We start from the raw sequence: 16,870 nt of genomic DNA on the forward strand, positions 1-16,870 counted from the left end.
TCCAGAGGCCTGGCGGTGGCCATCTTGGATGTGTGCTTTGTGTTTATACTCCACCTGTGCAGAGATTGTGAATAACATCACAAGCCAGCCGCATGTTTCCATGACTCAGTTCATCTGATGGGACAAAATAGTGAATCGAATATGATCATCCTTACAGAAGAAATCTAATTTACATTCACCGTTGTCCTTGTTAGAGCATTTTCATGAGGCTGTGAGAAGCCGTCCACAACACAGGGTGTTTGCAGAGTATCTTTTTCCCTCCTCCACCTGCGTCCCACTTCTCTGCCTCTCTGTACTCCACATCCTCAGGCTGTTCTCCAAACACACTTGAAAAAGCCAGGCCACTTGCTGTTGAAGGACGCGGTTTCCAAGTAAAAACAAATCAGCGACTGCATGTTCATCTGCTCCACTGTTCTCAGTGGGTTTTTGGGTCATGTGTGTTTGTATTTTAATATTTATAGATGAGATTGAGGCGTCGCTGGTTCTGGGAGATCTTGATTTAGAGTTTGAAATAGCGCCGCTTGTGTTACTGGGTGTCGTCCCAGTCGTGGCTCATGATGTTTGTGTGTGTGTTTGTAATGAAGTGTCTGCCCGGGCACTGGGACTGGTGCTCTCCAAATGTTGGTTGGCAGCTATGACTCAGCGATACAGCATCAGTGAAAGAAGTACAGAGAGTGAGAGGCCAAACAAGAGTGAAAGAGAGGGGTTTGGGCTGCCAATGTGTGCCACTGGGCCTGACTTGCATTTCTAGCCTCTGATGTCTGATTCAGGCTGACAGCTGGTACTATGTGAGCACTGGCGGATCGTAGTTCATACGAGGGCTAAGAAGCCAAACACAGAGCGAGGTTTGTCACCGAGGATGTCCTGTTTACAAGGAAATAGAAGCAAAGGGAGTGAGATAAGTGAGGGAGGAGTGCAACAATGGGGAGGAGGGGGGGGGGGCGACCTTGGTAACGGTCAGAGACACCTGCCTGTTCCAACAGATTGTCACCAAACAGCCACCACTCTCTCGCTCACAGGGAGACTGACTGACTGTGTGGAGGTAGTTTCCACGGCAACCGCTCCGGTTGCTTAGGAGATTGTTCAGTCAGTAGGGCGCAGACTGAAAGCTCTTGTCCTCATGACATTGTGTCTCCGTGGAGTTATATAGTTGTTTTTCCATCGACCTCACGCCAAAAAAAACGGATCATTTATAGGTGTGTTCTTATCATAGTTCATTTACCCATCAGTTTCAGTGATGGGATATTTGATTTATCTGAATTATGACTTGTGCAATGGTTGCGTTTCTCACATAAGACTGGAACATAATGGGAAACAACTATCTGTTGGATGGTGATTATTCATTTTAGAATTTTTGTTTTTAATTCTTATTTTGTTAATCATCATTTATAGCGTTTAAATTAAGGTATTTATTTTTATTAGTGATAAACTGAATGAAATGAAAAGTACACACACAGCATGAGCATATAGTTCTGTAAAAAAGTCATTTTACTTCTCTATGAAGTGCATCTATTAAAAAATAAAAGTTCAGATAAACCGAGAGGGAAAGAAAGACGCAATATTTTGAAAAATACTGTACATGTAAACAACCAATTGTACAGGAGGATCGACTATACAAAGCTAAAATACTGATGTAGGTTGTTTTTCTGGCGGCTTGTCTTCAGATGAGGCTCTTGTTTGAAAGTGTGGTCCACCGTCCACCGTCTTCGTGTAAACACTACACAGTGGATCAAAACAAACGCAGTTCAATCAGTTGTTGAGGTGGATAAATCAAACCAACTAAACTCAAGAAAAAGCTACAAAAAGAGTGCAAAAGTAAAGAGAATAAGATTACTATTGAGTGATTTCCTTTCACATCAGTGGCAGCGTCTCCTGGCTGTGGAGTTGATCAAAATATGAAACAAACTAATGCAAGAAAGTAATGAAAAGTAAGTAATAAAAGGAGGACTGTTCTTGCGGCTCACTTTTAACTGTATCTCATTGAAAATAGCATGTTGTTGTTTAAGTCTTTTATAAAGGGTCTGCAGTCGCTTTAACCTTCCCAGCATTTCAGTTTCATAAATCATACTGTTTGAGACCAAAAGTACATAAATAAGTAGGTTTCCTTTGTAGTTTTGTTCCTTTGATAGAACAAGCGTGGACCTCTGTTTTTGAGCACCACCTACTTTTCTTAAATTCAGGTGTGAATTTTTGGCTAGAAGGAGAACACGCGACTGACCTTGGGCCCGGTGCCATGATGTGTACGATGCCACACTGTGTCCTCATTTAACAAAACTTGTGGCTCTCTGCATGGAAATTTGTACAAAATCTCCCTGCATTTTTAGACCTCTACAGTATGAGAGACATTTTATTTTGCATCGCCAAAGCTGGAAATGTTGGACACTCCTGGGCTTCACTCCGAAATGGGTCAAATTTGGTTAGAAAATGTTGTTTTCTGTTTTTCCTGGAGTGAGGTGTTGTGGATTGTTCGAGCAGTAGCTGCACACTGAGGAACTGTAGTGGTCTAACTGAAGACCCTGCTTTGTCCCCGCAGTTCAAGAGGATGTTGAACAGAGAACTGTCCCATCTGTCAGAGATGAGCCGCTCAGGGAACCAGGTGTCAGAGTACATTTCCACGACCTTTCTAGGTAAAGGCACGTTGCCGTTTTTCAGCTGCCGCGGTGAGCTCACCTGATGATCATCTCCGATTTCTGCTCGCGCCTGCAGATAAGCAGAACGAGGTGGAGATCCCGTCGCCCACCTTAAGGGAGAGGGAGAAGCCCATGTGTCACATCAGCGGAGTGAAGAAGCTCACGCACAGTTCCAGCCTTTCCAATTCCACCCTGCCTCGCTTCGGTGTGAAGACGGAACACGAGGATTCTTTAGCCAGGGTAACGTGATTCAGTCTCATAGCGTCACCAAAAAACACCATCTGACGTGTCTATTTTGTCCTCAGGAGCTGGATGACCTGAACAAGTGGGGCCTTAATATCTTTCGTGTGGCAGAGTTCTCCAACAACCGACCCCTCAGCTGCATTATGTTTGCCATTTTTCAGGTGGGAAACCTTTAAAATAGCGGCTAGCCCATGACACCTGTGTGACCTCTCGTGTTTCCCTGCTGTAGGAAAGAGATCTCCTCAAAACGTTCCGCATCCCAGTGGATACATTTGTCACCTATGTTATGACGCTAGAGGATCACTACCATGCCAACGTGGCCTACCACAACAGCCTCCACGCTGCCGATGTCACTCAGTCAACACATGTTCTGCTCTCCTCACCAGCTCTCGATGTAAAGAGTGTTTTTAAGGAACTCAGTTGATTTGAGGGTTGCTGTTGGATGATGCATTTGACTCCTCTTTGCCAGGCTGTGTTCACTGATCTGGAAATACTAGCTGCTTTATTTGCTGCTGCCATACATGATGTGGACCACCCAGGGGTCTCCAACCAGTTCCTCATAAACACAAGTGAGTCTTCTGGTCCAAATATTTATTCATAAAAACGTGCTGGGAGTTAATATGTAACTATTTGTAGGGAGAGATGTCATATAGATGATATTTTTCATTTTTTAAGTCTTGATCCAACAGTGTTCGGTATGCTGCATTAGCTGATTTTCCTCTGCGTAGACCTTCAACAGGGTTGTGAGGAGATGAGAAACCTTGATTTTAAAAATTCAGTTTCAAGGTGAAAAAGATGGAGAGCATGTTTAGTTACACTTTCTCCAGGTTGTTGTTTTCTAAAACAGCTTCACAGGGAAATAAATAAATACAAAACAGTTGCAAAATGCCCCATTTTTATGCTGGATTACTTTGTGTAGTCAAACTTGTTGACGTCGTACGTACATTTGATGGAATGCTCCCAACTGCCAACAGACTCAGAACTGGCTCTGATGTACAACGACGAGTCGGTGCTGGAAAATCATCACCTGGCTGTGGGCTTCAAGCTGCTTCATGAGGACAACTGTGACATCTTTCAGAACCTCAGCAAGCGGCAGAGACAAAGTCTGAGGAAACTTGTCATAGATATGGTGAGTGTGACGTTTCCTACCCCAATACTTTCATCAGACCTGGGCGCTGTGTGGCCCCAGAGCCCCTCTCTGCCTGGATTTATCTGCCCTCTTGAGTTCATGGCAAATATGAGCCCAAATGTTCCATCGTTTTGTCCTGTCAATTTATATATTTTGATCCATCAGATCAAGTGGAGACGGAAATAGACTTATTATATATATACATCATACATATATATGCATATTTTTTTCTTCATTTTTAAAAAAAAGATACAAATTAATTATGATGACCATTTTAAATAGTTTTTTCAGACTTTTTGAATTATGTTTTCTTTTTTTATTTATTTATTTAAAAAAAAAACGTTTTACTGTTGATTATTTTAGCATTATTCGGTTTTTTTTTCCATTTTATTTTTTTTCATTTTTTTATGACGCTTTTTTCTATTTAGTCCTCATGAAAGTGTCCATACGTACTGTAGGCCCTGGTCTTATCTTCCGCATACCATAGGACTCATTTGAAATATACCTTGTTGGACTGACACTGGAATCTTGTCTTACAGATGCTCGAAACAGCTTTTGTGGTTTATTTTGTTGTTCAGGATGTTGACTAGTCTAATGACTGTCATGTCAACAAATGAGTTTCAACGTCTCACCCTTTTATTTAGTATCAATCTTTCTTTCTATGACCTATTTCTATGAACTATTGAAATGCACTTCCAGGTTTTGGCGACAGACATGTCTAAACACATGAGTTTGCTGGCGGACCTCAAGACCATGGTCGAAACCAAGAAGGTGACGAGTTCAGGGGTTCTGCTTCTCGATCATTACACTGATCGGATACAGGTAAGAAGAACAGTCATTTTTTTATTATGGCTGAGAATTGTGTTAATTTTTACAGATTTCACAGAGGCATTTTGCAGTGCACCAATTCCATGTGCACCACAGTATTCAATGTGTCCATGAAGAAGGAGTCAAATCAAATATTAAATGGTTAAGTCCAGCAAGTGAAACATCCAGCAAGTAACCTGTGTGTGCTGTCACGTAGGTGTTGAGGAACATGGTGCACTGTGCTGACCTCAGCAATCCCACGAAGCCTCTCGCTGTGTATCGCCAGTGGACGGAGAGAATCATGGAGGAATTTTTCCGGCAAGGAGACAAAGAAAGAGAACGCGGCATGGAGATCAGCCCGATGTGTGACAAACACACTGCATCTGTGGAGAAGAGTCAGGTAATGAGTCAGCGCCACACCGCTGGATGTCTGTTGGCACCGTCAGTGGGCTGAGAACTGCGGCGCAGAATGATTGTCAGTCGTCTGTGATCGCAGCAGTCGCCTTTGTACATTATTAATGTTTATTTTCAGGTGTTGACAGCGTGACTCACTTTCTCTTTTTCTTTTCTCTTTGTAGGTGGGCTTTATTGACTACATTGTCCACCCGCTGTGGGAGACATGGGGGGACCTGGTCCATCCCGACGCACAGGACATTCTGGACACTCTAGAGGACAACCGAGACTGGTACCAGAGCACCATTCCACAAAGTCCCTCGCCTCCTCCTGTGTGTCAGGACAAGGAGCTCAACGCCTGCATGGACAAATTTAAGTTCGAGCTCACGCTGGAAGACAGCTCGCAGATAGAGCAGGACGACGAGGCGGACAAGTCCACGAACCACACGGCACATGACTGCAGCCAAGGGGAGGAGGATGAGGATGAAGACGAGGAGGGCAAGAAGGAGGATGAGGACATTATGGTGGAGGAGGAAAACGAGGACATCATCGAGGAGGAAGACGAAGTAGCAATGGAGGAGGAGGAGGCTGAAGAGGAGGAATTAAAATCCGAGCTGGAGGTGAGATGTGATAAGGAGAGACTTTCCGACACAACTCCTGTAGAGGAGGAGGAGGATTCTTCTTCACAAGCTGAAGATACATGAGTTTCTCCGTCCTCACTTGCACACATGATCCTCGTCATGTTTCTATGGTCAAACCTAGACTGCAATGACAATACAGACCTTTTGAGTATATTTTTCAAAAAGGGAATAATTGCGTAAAGAGAAGTTAAATACACAGCAACTGTAGATCCGGAGTTGTGGCAATTCCTTCGACCGGTTTCACGAGGATTACGAGGTTACTAGACAAGTGGACATCTTGGGGTGGGAGGGAGGACGGTGGGGTAGCGCTCTGTGACCACAATGCACACACAGAAACATGGTCCAATGTTGATGTGAGGTCCGTGATGCAGTACATTTGCAATAACCTGCTTCTTTCTTGCAGACACACACTGTGTGTGTTTGTGTGTGTGCATTCCAGCGAGGGAAACAGATCAGTCTCTTTGGAAAAAGCCATCTCTTAATGGGGTATAGCTTGTGTTTAGTCAGTATTAGTAATTCATGTGTCTTTCCAAAAACTGTTCTCTTAAAAAAGCTACACGTCCGAGTGATTTTTTTTTTTTCCATTTCTGTCGGAAAGAAAAAAAAAAGTGTCCACACAGTCTGGGAGGAAGATGCTGCGATGAGGGGCGTAAACGTCCCACACCCCTGTTCCCTTTACAAGGAGGAGCGCTACTGGTGCAAGATGGCTCTGTGCCTTTTTGACACACCGGCTTCCTGAACGGAGCTGTCACGAAGCAATGCATTGTGGGACGCGAGTGTCTGATTTCGTTGTCATATTTTCGATTGTCTCTTGTTAAAAATCTCTTTACTCACGGTGTTGTGGCCAGTTCTGTGGTGATGTATTTGTTTCAGATGAAGGTCTTCCTTTGTTGCTCTTCTGGTAATCTAATAATCTACCAACACCACCACCAGTTTTGCTTTGAATAATCTATAAGCCATGAGATGCATATTTTGCCTACTTTATACTCAACGTTTGATGCATCAGCAGAACAACTATTTCACACCATCTGCAATGATTCTCACCAAAGTAAAGGTAGTTTGGAGATGAGAGAATTAGGTGGAGTATCAGGGATGTTGAAGCAAAGAGGAACAGCTCTGTGGTTCTCCAGTCATCCTCATGCATTTTTGCCTTAATGTCAGAAGCAGGATACACACATATGTAAACAGTATATGTACACACATCCTGTGTGTATCCCCCTTTGTGAATTCACCCCCCCCCGTTCATAAAGTAAACATGGCTTATTGCAGTGCTCTGACAAACATGACGAATGTGTTGTTTCCGCATCGTAAATCTGTGATCAAAGATGAGACATAGTTTGATGTTCTCCTTACAGAAGGTAGTTTGTCAATATGTACCCTGCGATGGACTGGCGACCCGCCCATGGTGACCTCTGCCCCCTGCCCCCAGGTACATGGCTCCAGCCGTCTGCATTCAAGGGAACAAGCAGATGATAATGAATGACATAAAAAGCGTTTGTGTTTTTGTATCTCACTGACACGGTCACAGGCTCACAGCACACCTTTCTTTTCGTTATTGACAGGGTAAGGACAAATAATAATAGTGACGTAAGGAGTGTTTGTCGGGAGCTGGTTTCTGCAGGTCAGTTACTGAGCTCTCCAGAAGAAGCCACAGCTCAGTGTGTGTGCTTGAACTGCTCTGTTGCTGTCACACTGACTCGGTGGACGGGAATCCAGGATTACCAATGCAGTGACTCCCATATGCACACTTTCTTTTGAAGATGTTGCTTCGTTTCCGTGGCTTCTCGTCGTGTCTTAAGCTCGAAAGACTTAATATTTAATTGCCATACAAACACGATACTGTAGCAATTGTTTCTTATCAAGAAAATTATTCACTTGATTGCTGCCATTGTTTTTAAATGATCAAAGGAAAACCATGGGATGCGTTTTCTTTGAACACTTTGTGTACAGTTTATTTTTATATCATTCTGGTAGTCGGTCGGGACAAGGGATCATATGGATATAAATATATATATATCTGTAAGCGTCGTGTAAATATTGTACTATTGGATTGTAAATGATGAATTTACTGAAGTCATGTTGATTTACAAATGACCACTTTAGAGAAACAGTGCGGGTCACAGCGTCACGTTTTTACTTCACACTTTGATTTGCTTGGCCTCACCTATTGTTGAATCAAATATATCTGTATCAGCACTTTATTTTGTCAGGTCCGGAGGCAGACTGTGTGTTGAGTCGTGTGACGTTTGTGCTGGTGATTTGGGCGTCAACTGTTAATCATATTCCTTTAAGCGAAATCACTTGTTGTATAATAGTCAGTGTTGATCATGAGGCGGAATCAAACTAGTCTTATTAATGGGTCTCGTGAGTTTTGTTTGACTGATGAGGTCAAATATAAGCTAAAATAGTCACACGGGATGTGACACTCAAAGAAAAGTGTCTCCTTATCTGCCATTCCTGTCACCTGTGTTTCTTAGTAACTTAAATCACTGACCTGAGGATGGCAGAAATGTGCGTCTCACGGTGGCCGGGGTCGCTGTCAGGTTGAGTAGTTGCAGACCGACTCCCTCGATTCAATATTTTTGGGCTTTAAATCATGTGTTTGTTCACAAGAGAGCAAGTAGTTCAAGGGGGAAACCATGAAATGATTGTAATATTTGTAAATTTACTTGCCGTAATGTGTAAAAGTGTCCGAGTTATTTTTTATTATATTATTTTTATGAAGGTTTTTCCTCTTGACAAAGCTGAGGTGTCATTTTGTGAATAAATACATTTAATAAACAAACATATATATAGATATATATATAAAAAACAATATTATAGTATATCAGTATATTTTTTTTTTATTTCACTGTTCGGTACTGTAAAGTGTGTCACAAATACAAATAAAACAAGATTTTTATATTAAACAGTTTGTCTTGTTTCTTTGAAATGGCGAAATTAGGTTTTCTTTTTTTGCAGCAGGAACGATTCGTTGAAAACAAGGAGAGACGTAACACTTATTTTATAATATATTTCACCGTTTTTGTTGGAAAGGCTTTATCAGTCAGTGGCCCTGGGGAATGTTCCTATCAGTAAAAATATGAACACAATATATATTTAATATGTCAGCATTTAATGTGCCCTCATCAATAAATACCCATGTTTATAGATGCTATCGATATTAGCAACAATAAAACCATTTAAAAAACAGCATAAAAGGGATCAAAATAAAAGAATATTGTAACTTCTAACTGTAAAAACTATCACCGATTACATGTCAAGTATTTCTCGTGATATTACAACTTTAATCTCGTAATGACTGAACAAATGTAATTTATGATATTTATTTATTCATTAATCCAAGGACATTTAATTGCATTTTGATGTATTTTCTTGTTTGTAGCTGTCAACGTCATTGAGCAGTATTCAATGAGATTCCCACAACCAATCAAATTTATTCACAGTAGAAACTAACCAATCACGGAGCTCCACAGTAGCTATGGTAGAGGAACTGCGCATGCCCATTGAGTATACGGAAGTTAATTTGTAACCGGTAATGACTAGCTGTTAGCTTTGTCCTTCCAAGACAAGAGTCATTACCTCCAAGGTTCGAAAGGTATGACCTATATTTCGATAGTAAATCACGCAGGGGCTCTTAGTACCATTGTATCTTCGACTGATAGCAATTTATTTTCGGTACTATTGTCTAATTTTGCTGTACGTTTCATAGTTAGCATCAAGCTAAGCATCCTTGTCACGGCAGTGCGCCTCTGCATGATGGTGTTCATAGAGCAGTTTTGAAAATGCTCATGGTTTTATGATGAGCAGGTCCGCTGACGCTGAGTCGACTCCTGGAGGTGCCACCATGTCCTGTCATTTCTTTCTGTTGCTGCTGCTAAGTGTCGGAGTCTTTGGCGTGGAGGTTCAACGTCCTCGCGGAGTCCCACTTTCAAGTAATTTCATTTCACGCCACAGTATTTTTCGTCTTTTATACCTTGTTAGGCTGATACATTCCTTTTGAACTGTGAAGGAAATCAGGTGCGAGTCCTAAAGTTTATTTTGTGATGTTTCCATAACTCAATCGTTCACCATTTCTGCTATAACCTCTAAGCCATGTTGTGATGTGTGGATGAATTAGATTTTATTATTCATCCACATGTAACACTCAAATGAAAATGTATTTTCCATGTTAAGAGATGTTCGTAGTTTTAAGTGATGGGTTAAATGGACTATCTTGACAGAGCGACAGTTCTATGAAGAAGGCAAACCCTTTACCTGCTTGGACGGTTCCCGCACTATTCCCTTTGACCGAGTGAATGATGACTACTGTGACTGCACTGATGGGTCAGATGAACCAGGTACATATGGATGTTTCAAATCAGTTACTGTAGTTGCAGTCACATTGAAGTATAACTACAAGAGAGACACTGTGCATTGTAAACAAAGCCAACTAGGTTTGGAAATAGTCAAATTAGCTGATGTACTCATCATTTTTATTCGTATATCTGTCATTAAGTTTGCGTTTGCAATTACAGTGGTACCTCAGTTTTCGAACGTCCCGGACTTTGAACAAATTGTTCGAACAAAAATTTTGAGATTTTTTTTGCTTTGGATTTTGAAGCCAGAAAAACCATAACATGCGCGGACCGATCAGCTGACCCACGACGCGCTTTGTTATTGTGTATAACGCAGCCTCTGTATGCAGACGTGTCCCGTTAGCTACATTTACTGACTGTTTTTTCTTCATATTGAGGTGTAAAACCTTTCCTGTCTCCACACTGGACCGTGGTAGAGTGTCACAGGGGAGGTGCTCGCTCTCCACACCTCCGATGCTGGAGCTCACACTCCAGGGTTTGATGTCCTGTTGTGGGCTGGAGCTGGGACAGGGATGAGGCGAGTCTGGGACAGAGCGTGACTTGGTTTATGACTTTGTCACAGCCAAACTGCACAGAAGCGCACATTCAGAGCTGGACACGCACCGGGCGCCTCTTCACTTCTGGAGAGACGTCACTCACTCGGCAACCCCTCCCACATGCAGCGGCCACACACATAGAGGAACAGCGCACCTGCAGCAGACACTCCACATTCACTCCTACAAAAGCCTATTTTAAGGCTTGGAACGCATTATTTCTTTTTCCATTCATTGTAATGGGAAAAAATGATTCAGATTTTGAACAAATCGCTTCTCGAACGGCCGTCTGGAACGGATTGTGGTCGAGGTACCACTGTATATGTTTGTTGGCAATACCGCTACATTTTTATGGAAAATATGTCATGGAAAAATCATGACGAAAGAATAGATGAGTTCAGATCTGCAGCAAATGCTACTCATTTTGATTTTAATATCCTTCTCAAAATGGATATTAGTGGAGTAACTCAACCTGTATAGAAACATGGATTTCTAGCTGCTATTGTTAGAGATGCATTTTTGCAGTGTAAACTTGCATATAGTTGGCAAGCATTACACCTGCTAATTCAGATTTTATGACATAAAGTAAATTACAGTGTTCTAACACTTAGTCCAATGTATAATATTCTACCTTAACATAGTTAAAAGAAATTTTGTAATCAACAGACACTGTTTTTTTTACCTTAAGGCACTGCTGCTTGTCCCAACGGCAGCTTCCATTGCACCAATGCAGGATTCCGACCACTCTTTATCCCTTCATCTCGTATTAACGATGGAATTTGCGGTAAGAAATTCTCACCTCAGAATATAAGAATTTATAGTAATATGTTTCGTTTTTTTTTTTTTTTTTTTTTGCTAAGACTGCTGTGACACAACGGATGAGTACAATAGTGGAGCTGCCTGTCAAAACACATGCAAGTGAGTATACTGTTTGTTTGTACTCGCACTTTCCAACTCATCTTTTGATGAATTTCCCTCATTGTATAAAATGAAATGGTTGTTTGCGTGAAGTACTGGGGAGTTTAATGAAAGCAGGAAGTGTCTGGCCGGTGACAAATATATTGAATAACTTCTCACATCTCATTTGTCTGACAGAGAACTGGGGCGCGAAGAAAAGGCCAAGCTTCATCATTTGGCTGAAATCGCGAAGGAGGGCTTTTTGCTTAAGCAGCAGCTTATTCGAGAGGCGAAAAGAGGACTGGAGGACAAAAAGGTGCGGCTCAGTTATGCTGACTGTTAATCTTCAGTACTGTAGCTGAAATTTGCGATGTATTTCAGGCCAAAATTGCGGAGCTTCAGGTTGGAAAGAAAGATCTAGAAGACAAGCTGGAAGCCAAACGTACTGTAAAGGAAACAGCTGAACAGCCGGAAAAAGAAGCTAAAGAGCGCCATCTTAAGGCTTGGGAAGGTAAATGCTGCTTATCATTGTTGGACGATGACAACATGAATGCTTTTAGGAATTAAAAGTGCAGTTGTGAGATGGAGCTTGTTTTGTTCCAGCTCAAAAGGAGGTTATGCGTAAAGAGAAGGACAAAGTCCGAATGGCTGAAGTGTTTCTGGAACTGGACGGTGATGCTGATGGCTTGTGAGTATTAATGAAGTCTTTCATAAATATAGAATGTGGATGACCATACTGGTCTTTGAAGTTCTGTGATGTATATCAATGTTTTTTTTATTATTATTAGATTAAGCTTTATTTCCAAATACTTGAGTGTGATGTTAGATGAGGATATTTCTATTTCTTTCATGAATTTAATAGAAAATGCAATTGTTTTTAGTGTCACTGTGGCGGATCTTCAATCCCACCTGGAGCTGGATCCTGATTCAGATGGGTCTTTTACAGAGCTGGAAGCTCAGGTGAGAATGTTCTTGTTCATGTTGAATTTGTAATTGACCTAAGCATGTGCAAGGATTAATATTTTGTTTTGAAAGCTGAAGTTTATTCTGCTCTTGTTCAGACCATTCTTGGAGGAGTCGACCGGGTAGATCCAGTAGCTTTCGAGACCATTTGGAGCAGCATTAAAGATAAATATGTGTCTGACGTAAGCGACTCCGCCCTCTTCGGGAAGCTCTTCTTCTACAACTTCTCTTTGTGACGCTTTTTTTTTTTCTGGAACAGACCAAAGAAGTGGTTCCAGAGGAGGTTGCTCAGGAAGAAACAACAGAGCCGGTCTCTGACAGTGACTCTGAGCAGTACCCTGAAGACGACATTCCTGAAGATGAAGACGAAGAGGAGGAGGAGGATGAAGAAGATGATGATCCTGACATGGCAGACTACAAGGTAGTCTGTCTCAGGCAATGAGTTACGTCACTGCTAGATGTCTGGTGAGGTCACTGAATGTCACATTATTGCTACACAGCCACCCCCTACAGTACACACTCAGGACAAGAAGGATGAAGATGAGGGGACTATGCCGCCATACGATGAGGAAACCCAGCTCCTCATTGATAGTAAGTGCATATGTATAGAGGATGAAATCACTTGGCACAATAGAACGCTTGTTTTCACTTAAATGTGCCTCATAACTTGCGCTTGGGAAGGGAACTGTCCTTTGCTTTGTTCATGTGCGCAGTGTGTTAAACTCTCCAGTAGGGGGTGCTATTGTTGTCAAGAACGCGTAATGTTTGCGGAGTGGAGATAGTCGCCATCCTCACCACACCCAGACAAAGACGCCTGAGTTGGTGGTCAATTCTGTGATTAACATTCTCAGCGTTGTGAAATCTGAAATGATTTGATCAGATTTGTTTTCATTTTAAGATTTTCGTGATAGTTTTGGATATTTTAGAATGTAGCTCATGTTAAATTCTGATGACTCTGATGAGGTTATGAATATGGGTGAACACAAAACAAAATAGCTGAAGCAACTTGTCGGAAATGTAGCTGTCAACCTTCTGTTTTGTGGTCTTGTACACAGCATATGAATGATGCTTGATGTGTTAAACATTAGCTTCGGTTAGCTTGCTGTATTCCACTCACAACTTGCCTAACTCATTGTCGTGACCTTCTCGACAAATTTCCATTCCATTAGCTCGCAGCTCTCCCCAATAAACAGGACCCAAATGTTCGTCTATTCATTATGGAATTCGGTCATTGGAGATTTAATTTGAGACACAAATAAGACGCGGCACGAATGTTTTCGTGGGATGTCATAATAAGTACAAAGGAAATTGGCGTCTGTGCGCGCTGGACTGACGGTGATGGTACATTTCCCCCGCAGCTGCTCAGAAAGCCAGGAGTGAATTTGATGAGGCCGAGCGAGCTCTCCGGGAAGTGGATGATCAAATCAAGTAAGTAATCGGTCTGACTACGATGGAGCCTTTTTTCCACTGATGCACAACCCCAGCCCTAAAAGCCACTGCAGATTGTATTTCAGCATTGCTTGCTGGGGATTTAATGTGTTGCTTCTGTCCACAGCAACCTGGAGAAGGAAGTGACCTTTGACTTCGGACCCGAGGCTGAGTTCGGATACCTCTACAGTCAGTGTTACGAGCTCACAACTAGCGAGTATGTGCTCACTGTAGGCTGTTAAATGTTGACGTTTCTATACCTTGATATGCTCCAGCTGAAACGTATTCTCTCTCAGGTACATCTACAGGCTCTGCCCCTTCGACAGAGTGTCACAGAAACCCAAATATGGTGGCTCAGAGACCAACTTGGGGTAAAGCTAGGTTTCATTTTCTTGATGATTCTGTCATTTTAAGTGTGTTCAATACTTGTCTCTCTGTAGTTCATGGGGGAAATGGGCTGGGCCTGAAACTGATGTCTACTCGGTGATGAAGTACGAGCACGGCACAGGGTGCTGGCAAGGTCCAAACAGGTCCACAACGGTTGGTGTCACCATTGGACTTCATCATACATTAAACGTGCGGAAAAAAAGAGTATTAGTCAATGCTATTCCTCTGACAGGTCAAGTTAACATGTGGGAAAGAGACGGTCGTGACGGCCACATCAGAGCCCAGCCGCTGTGAGTACCTGATGGAGTTCACCACTCCGGCCGTGTGCCAGGAGCCGCCCAGCCCAGACAGTCTGTCGGATGTCCACGAGGAGCTCTAGAGCAGCCTGCTTTGTGAGTCCCTTTTTGGCTTTAAAAAGTCATTTACTAGTGTCGAAGTGAACTGTCTGTTCATAAATTCACATGCACGTCAGCCATTTTTGCTGAGAGGATTAGGTTTTGCACTTGCAGCTTCAGGTTAGAGGAAGAATAAAGTGGCAGCAGGACCAGCATAATGTCCTTCACTGCAAATAGAAGCGCTAACAAAGGGAAAAAACTGCAGTTCAATAGTGTTAAGATGTTTTACTTATCTTCATTGTGCCACTGCAAGATGAAGTACGTTATTAAAAGTTTAAATATTATTTCACTATTGCATGCAGGACTTTGTTCTATTTGAAGTTGAAAATGACATTTAATTTTGTGTACATGGAAAAAATGTACCTGCATCTGCATTACAATGAACCATTTCGTTCTCATCCTGGATTGATGTTTATTGAGATTTCACTTCTGACATTCGATTGGTCCTGGAGGAGAGCTAAAAAAATTCCACAAATTTTCCAAAATGGAAACTTTCCATGGGAGTTTAAGGATGTGAACAGGAATAAACTTCATACTTATTATTCATATTCAATATAGTTTTAGCATAAAGTTGACTGACAAAAACAGTCCATTCAAATCCACTTAAATGTCCAAGCCATCCCTCACTCACATGCATGGAGCACACTGCCGACTGCATGGCTGCTTGGACCAACACCCCCTACTGGTACTGTGCATGCCTCCATCCCCGGGACTGGACCCCACTTTAAAGCCTGAAGCACACAGACTAGTGTGGGCACACATTTGAGCTTGTGGCCGAAACAAAATGAAGCACGTTTCGGTGATATTATGGGGAAATCTGTTTATAAAATATTCAAATAGGAAATATACGAATAGTGTAGTATAAGTATTGTATAATAGTTTGCATGATGTTTTGGAGGGACGTTTTGAATGAGACTTTGTGGAGATTTTTGGATGGGATGCGTTTTTCAATGAGTGGGGTAATATTCAACCCAGTGTTCCTTGTTGTAGCTGCAAATAAATCTGTTGAAAACATTTCATATGGATGTTTTTATATGACTTCTGTGCATGTTTATGCTTGGATATCATGTATTCCCTCATGGTTCCCACTAAATTCCTGTTAATTCCCAGCTCCAGTCTGTTTATATTTATGCTTGGATTTCGTGTATTCCCTGTTAATTCCCATTAAATCCCATGGAAAGCGTCCAATATGGCATATTTCCAAAATTCTCAAGATTAGCTTCACATGGAAATTTGCTCGATACTTTTCGAAAATTTACCAGAAATGTCCCTTTGGAACCCAGTCATGGATTGAAAGTGTTGGAGACTTGCATGCCCATCCTCTAGAAAGACGAGGGAGACCTACGAAATACATGGATCCAGGCGGTGGTGTGTGTTGTTTTTTTAATGTATGAAACCATTTGAAGTTTCCACAGGTTAGTCTCACTGTTGTCATGATATTTATTGGTTAATAAATGTCTTAAATCCTCACTTTTTTATATAAAACTCTGCTAAGAAAATAATCTTATCCCAACCTGCAATTGTTTATATGGGTATTTTTGAGTAATAAACCTGTCAAATACGGTGAGGTTTGAGTTGATTCATATTTTGTCCTTGAGTCACCTGCTAAGCCTTTGGGGAGCAGACGTCTACTGGGAGTACATGCGACTAGATCTCTGTTCCTCCTCACAGCAGGGGAGTCGTGACACAACAAGTCTGAGATATTAACATGTTTGCTCTCACTCTTCCAGGCCAACCTTCAGGGACCATCGTCTCTGCGGCAACATGCGGTTGCCACGCAGGAGCTGCAGCACTTAGCCATCTGTCAACCCTAACAATCGATGCAAATTCCAAGGAGTCATTCGGTTTTCTGCCGTTTTACTGACGCGTGTTGTCTGATATCATTCCATTGTTTTCAAATAAACCTGTTTTAAGCTTCAAAGGCTTCTTTAAATGACATCACAGATGACATCACTCACACCCTTGCTGGAGCCATGCTCTCCATCCTGCACAATTTCATTTATTTGCCCCTTTTTCCCCAAGTTAAATAGCTTCACCTTTCCACCTGTAACATCGAATGAACTAAA

The 16,870-nt window shown here is 42.0% G+C and overlaps 2 protein-coding genes across 4 annotated transcripts in view; both read left to right on the forward strand.

The window, feature by feature from the left end:
- The window catches only part of pde4a (phosphodiesterase 4A, cAMP-specific), a 58,436-nt gene extending 49,703 nt beyond the window's left edge, over positions 1–8,733 (forward strand). For all 3 annotated transcript variants that reach the window (XM_053851227.1, XM_053851228.1, XM_053851229.1), the window contains 9 exons: positions 2,534–2,627; positions 2,707–2,870; positions 2,936–3,034; positions 3,103–3,267; positions 3,343–3,442; positions 3,848–4,002; positions 4,702–4,824; positions 5,027–5,209; positions 5,388–8,733. In XM_053851227.1, coding sequence (XP_053707202.1) covers positions 2,534–2,627; positions 2,707–2,870; positions 2,936–3,034; positions 3,103–3,267; positions 3,343–3,442; positions 3,848–4,002; positions 4,702–4,824; positions 5,027–5,209; positions 5,388–5,906 — 1,602 coding nt within the window. In that variant the 3' untranslated portion in view covers positions 5,907–8,733. The remainder of the gene's footprint in view (positions 1–2,533; positions 2,628–2,706; positions 2,871–2,935; positions 3,035–3,102; positions 3,268–3,342; positions 3,443–3,847; positions 4,003–4,701; positions 4,825–5,026; positions 5,210–5,387) is intronic.
- Positions 8,734–9,363: 630 nt separating this feature from the next.
- prkcsh (protein kinase C substrate 80K-H) lies at positions 9,364–16,725 on the forward strand. Its single transcript, XM_053851415.1, has 18 exons — positions 9,364–9,441; positions 9,654–9,778; positions 10,067–10,183; positions 11,423–11,518; positions 11,595–11,652; positions 11,830–11,947; positions 12,013–12,142; positions 12,235–12,319; positions 12,513–12,591; positions 12,693–12,776; positions 12,854–13,015; positions 13,095–13,185; positions 13,953–14,022; positions 14,150–14,239; positions 14,319–14,393; positions 14,463–14,562; positions 14,642–14,801; positions 16,535–16,725. Exons 2-17 carry the CDS (start codon positions 9,691–9,693, stop codon positions 14,786–14,788), a joined length of 1,590 nt encoding a protein of 529 aa, XP_053707390.1. The 5' UTR covers positions 9,364–9,441; positions 9,654–9,690; the 3' UTR covers positions 14,789–14,801; positions 16,535–16,725.
- The last annotated feature ends 145 nt before the right edge of the window (positions 16,726–16,870 follow it).

This window comes from Synchiropus splendidus, chromosome 19 (assembly GCF_027744825.2).
Source record: "Synchiropus splendidus isolate RoL2022-P1 chromosome 19, RoL_Sspl_1.0, whole genome shotgun sequence".
NCBI lineage: Eukaryota > Metazoa > Chordata > Actinopteri > Syngnathiformes > Callionymidae > Synchiropus > Synchiropus splendidus.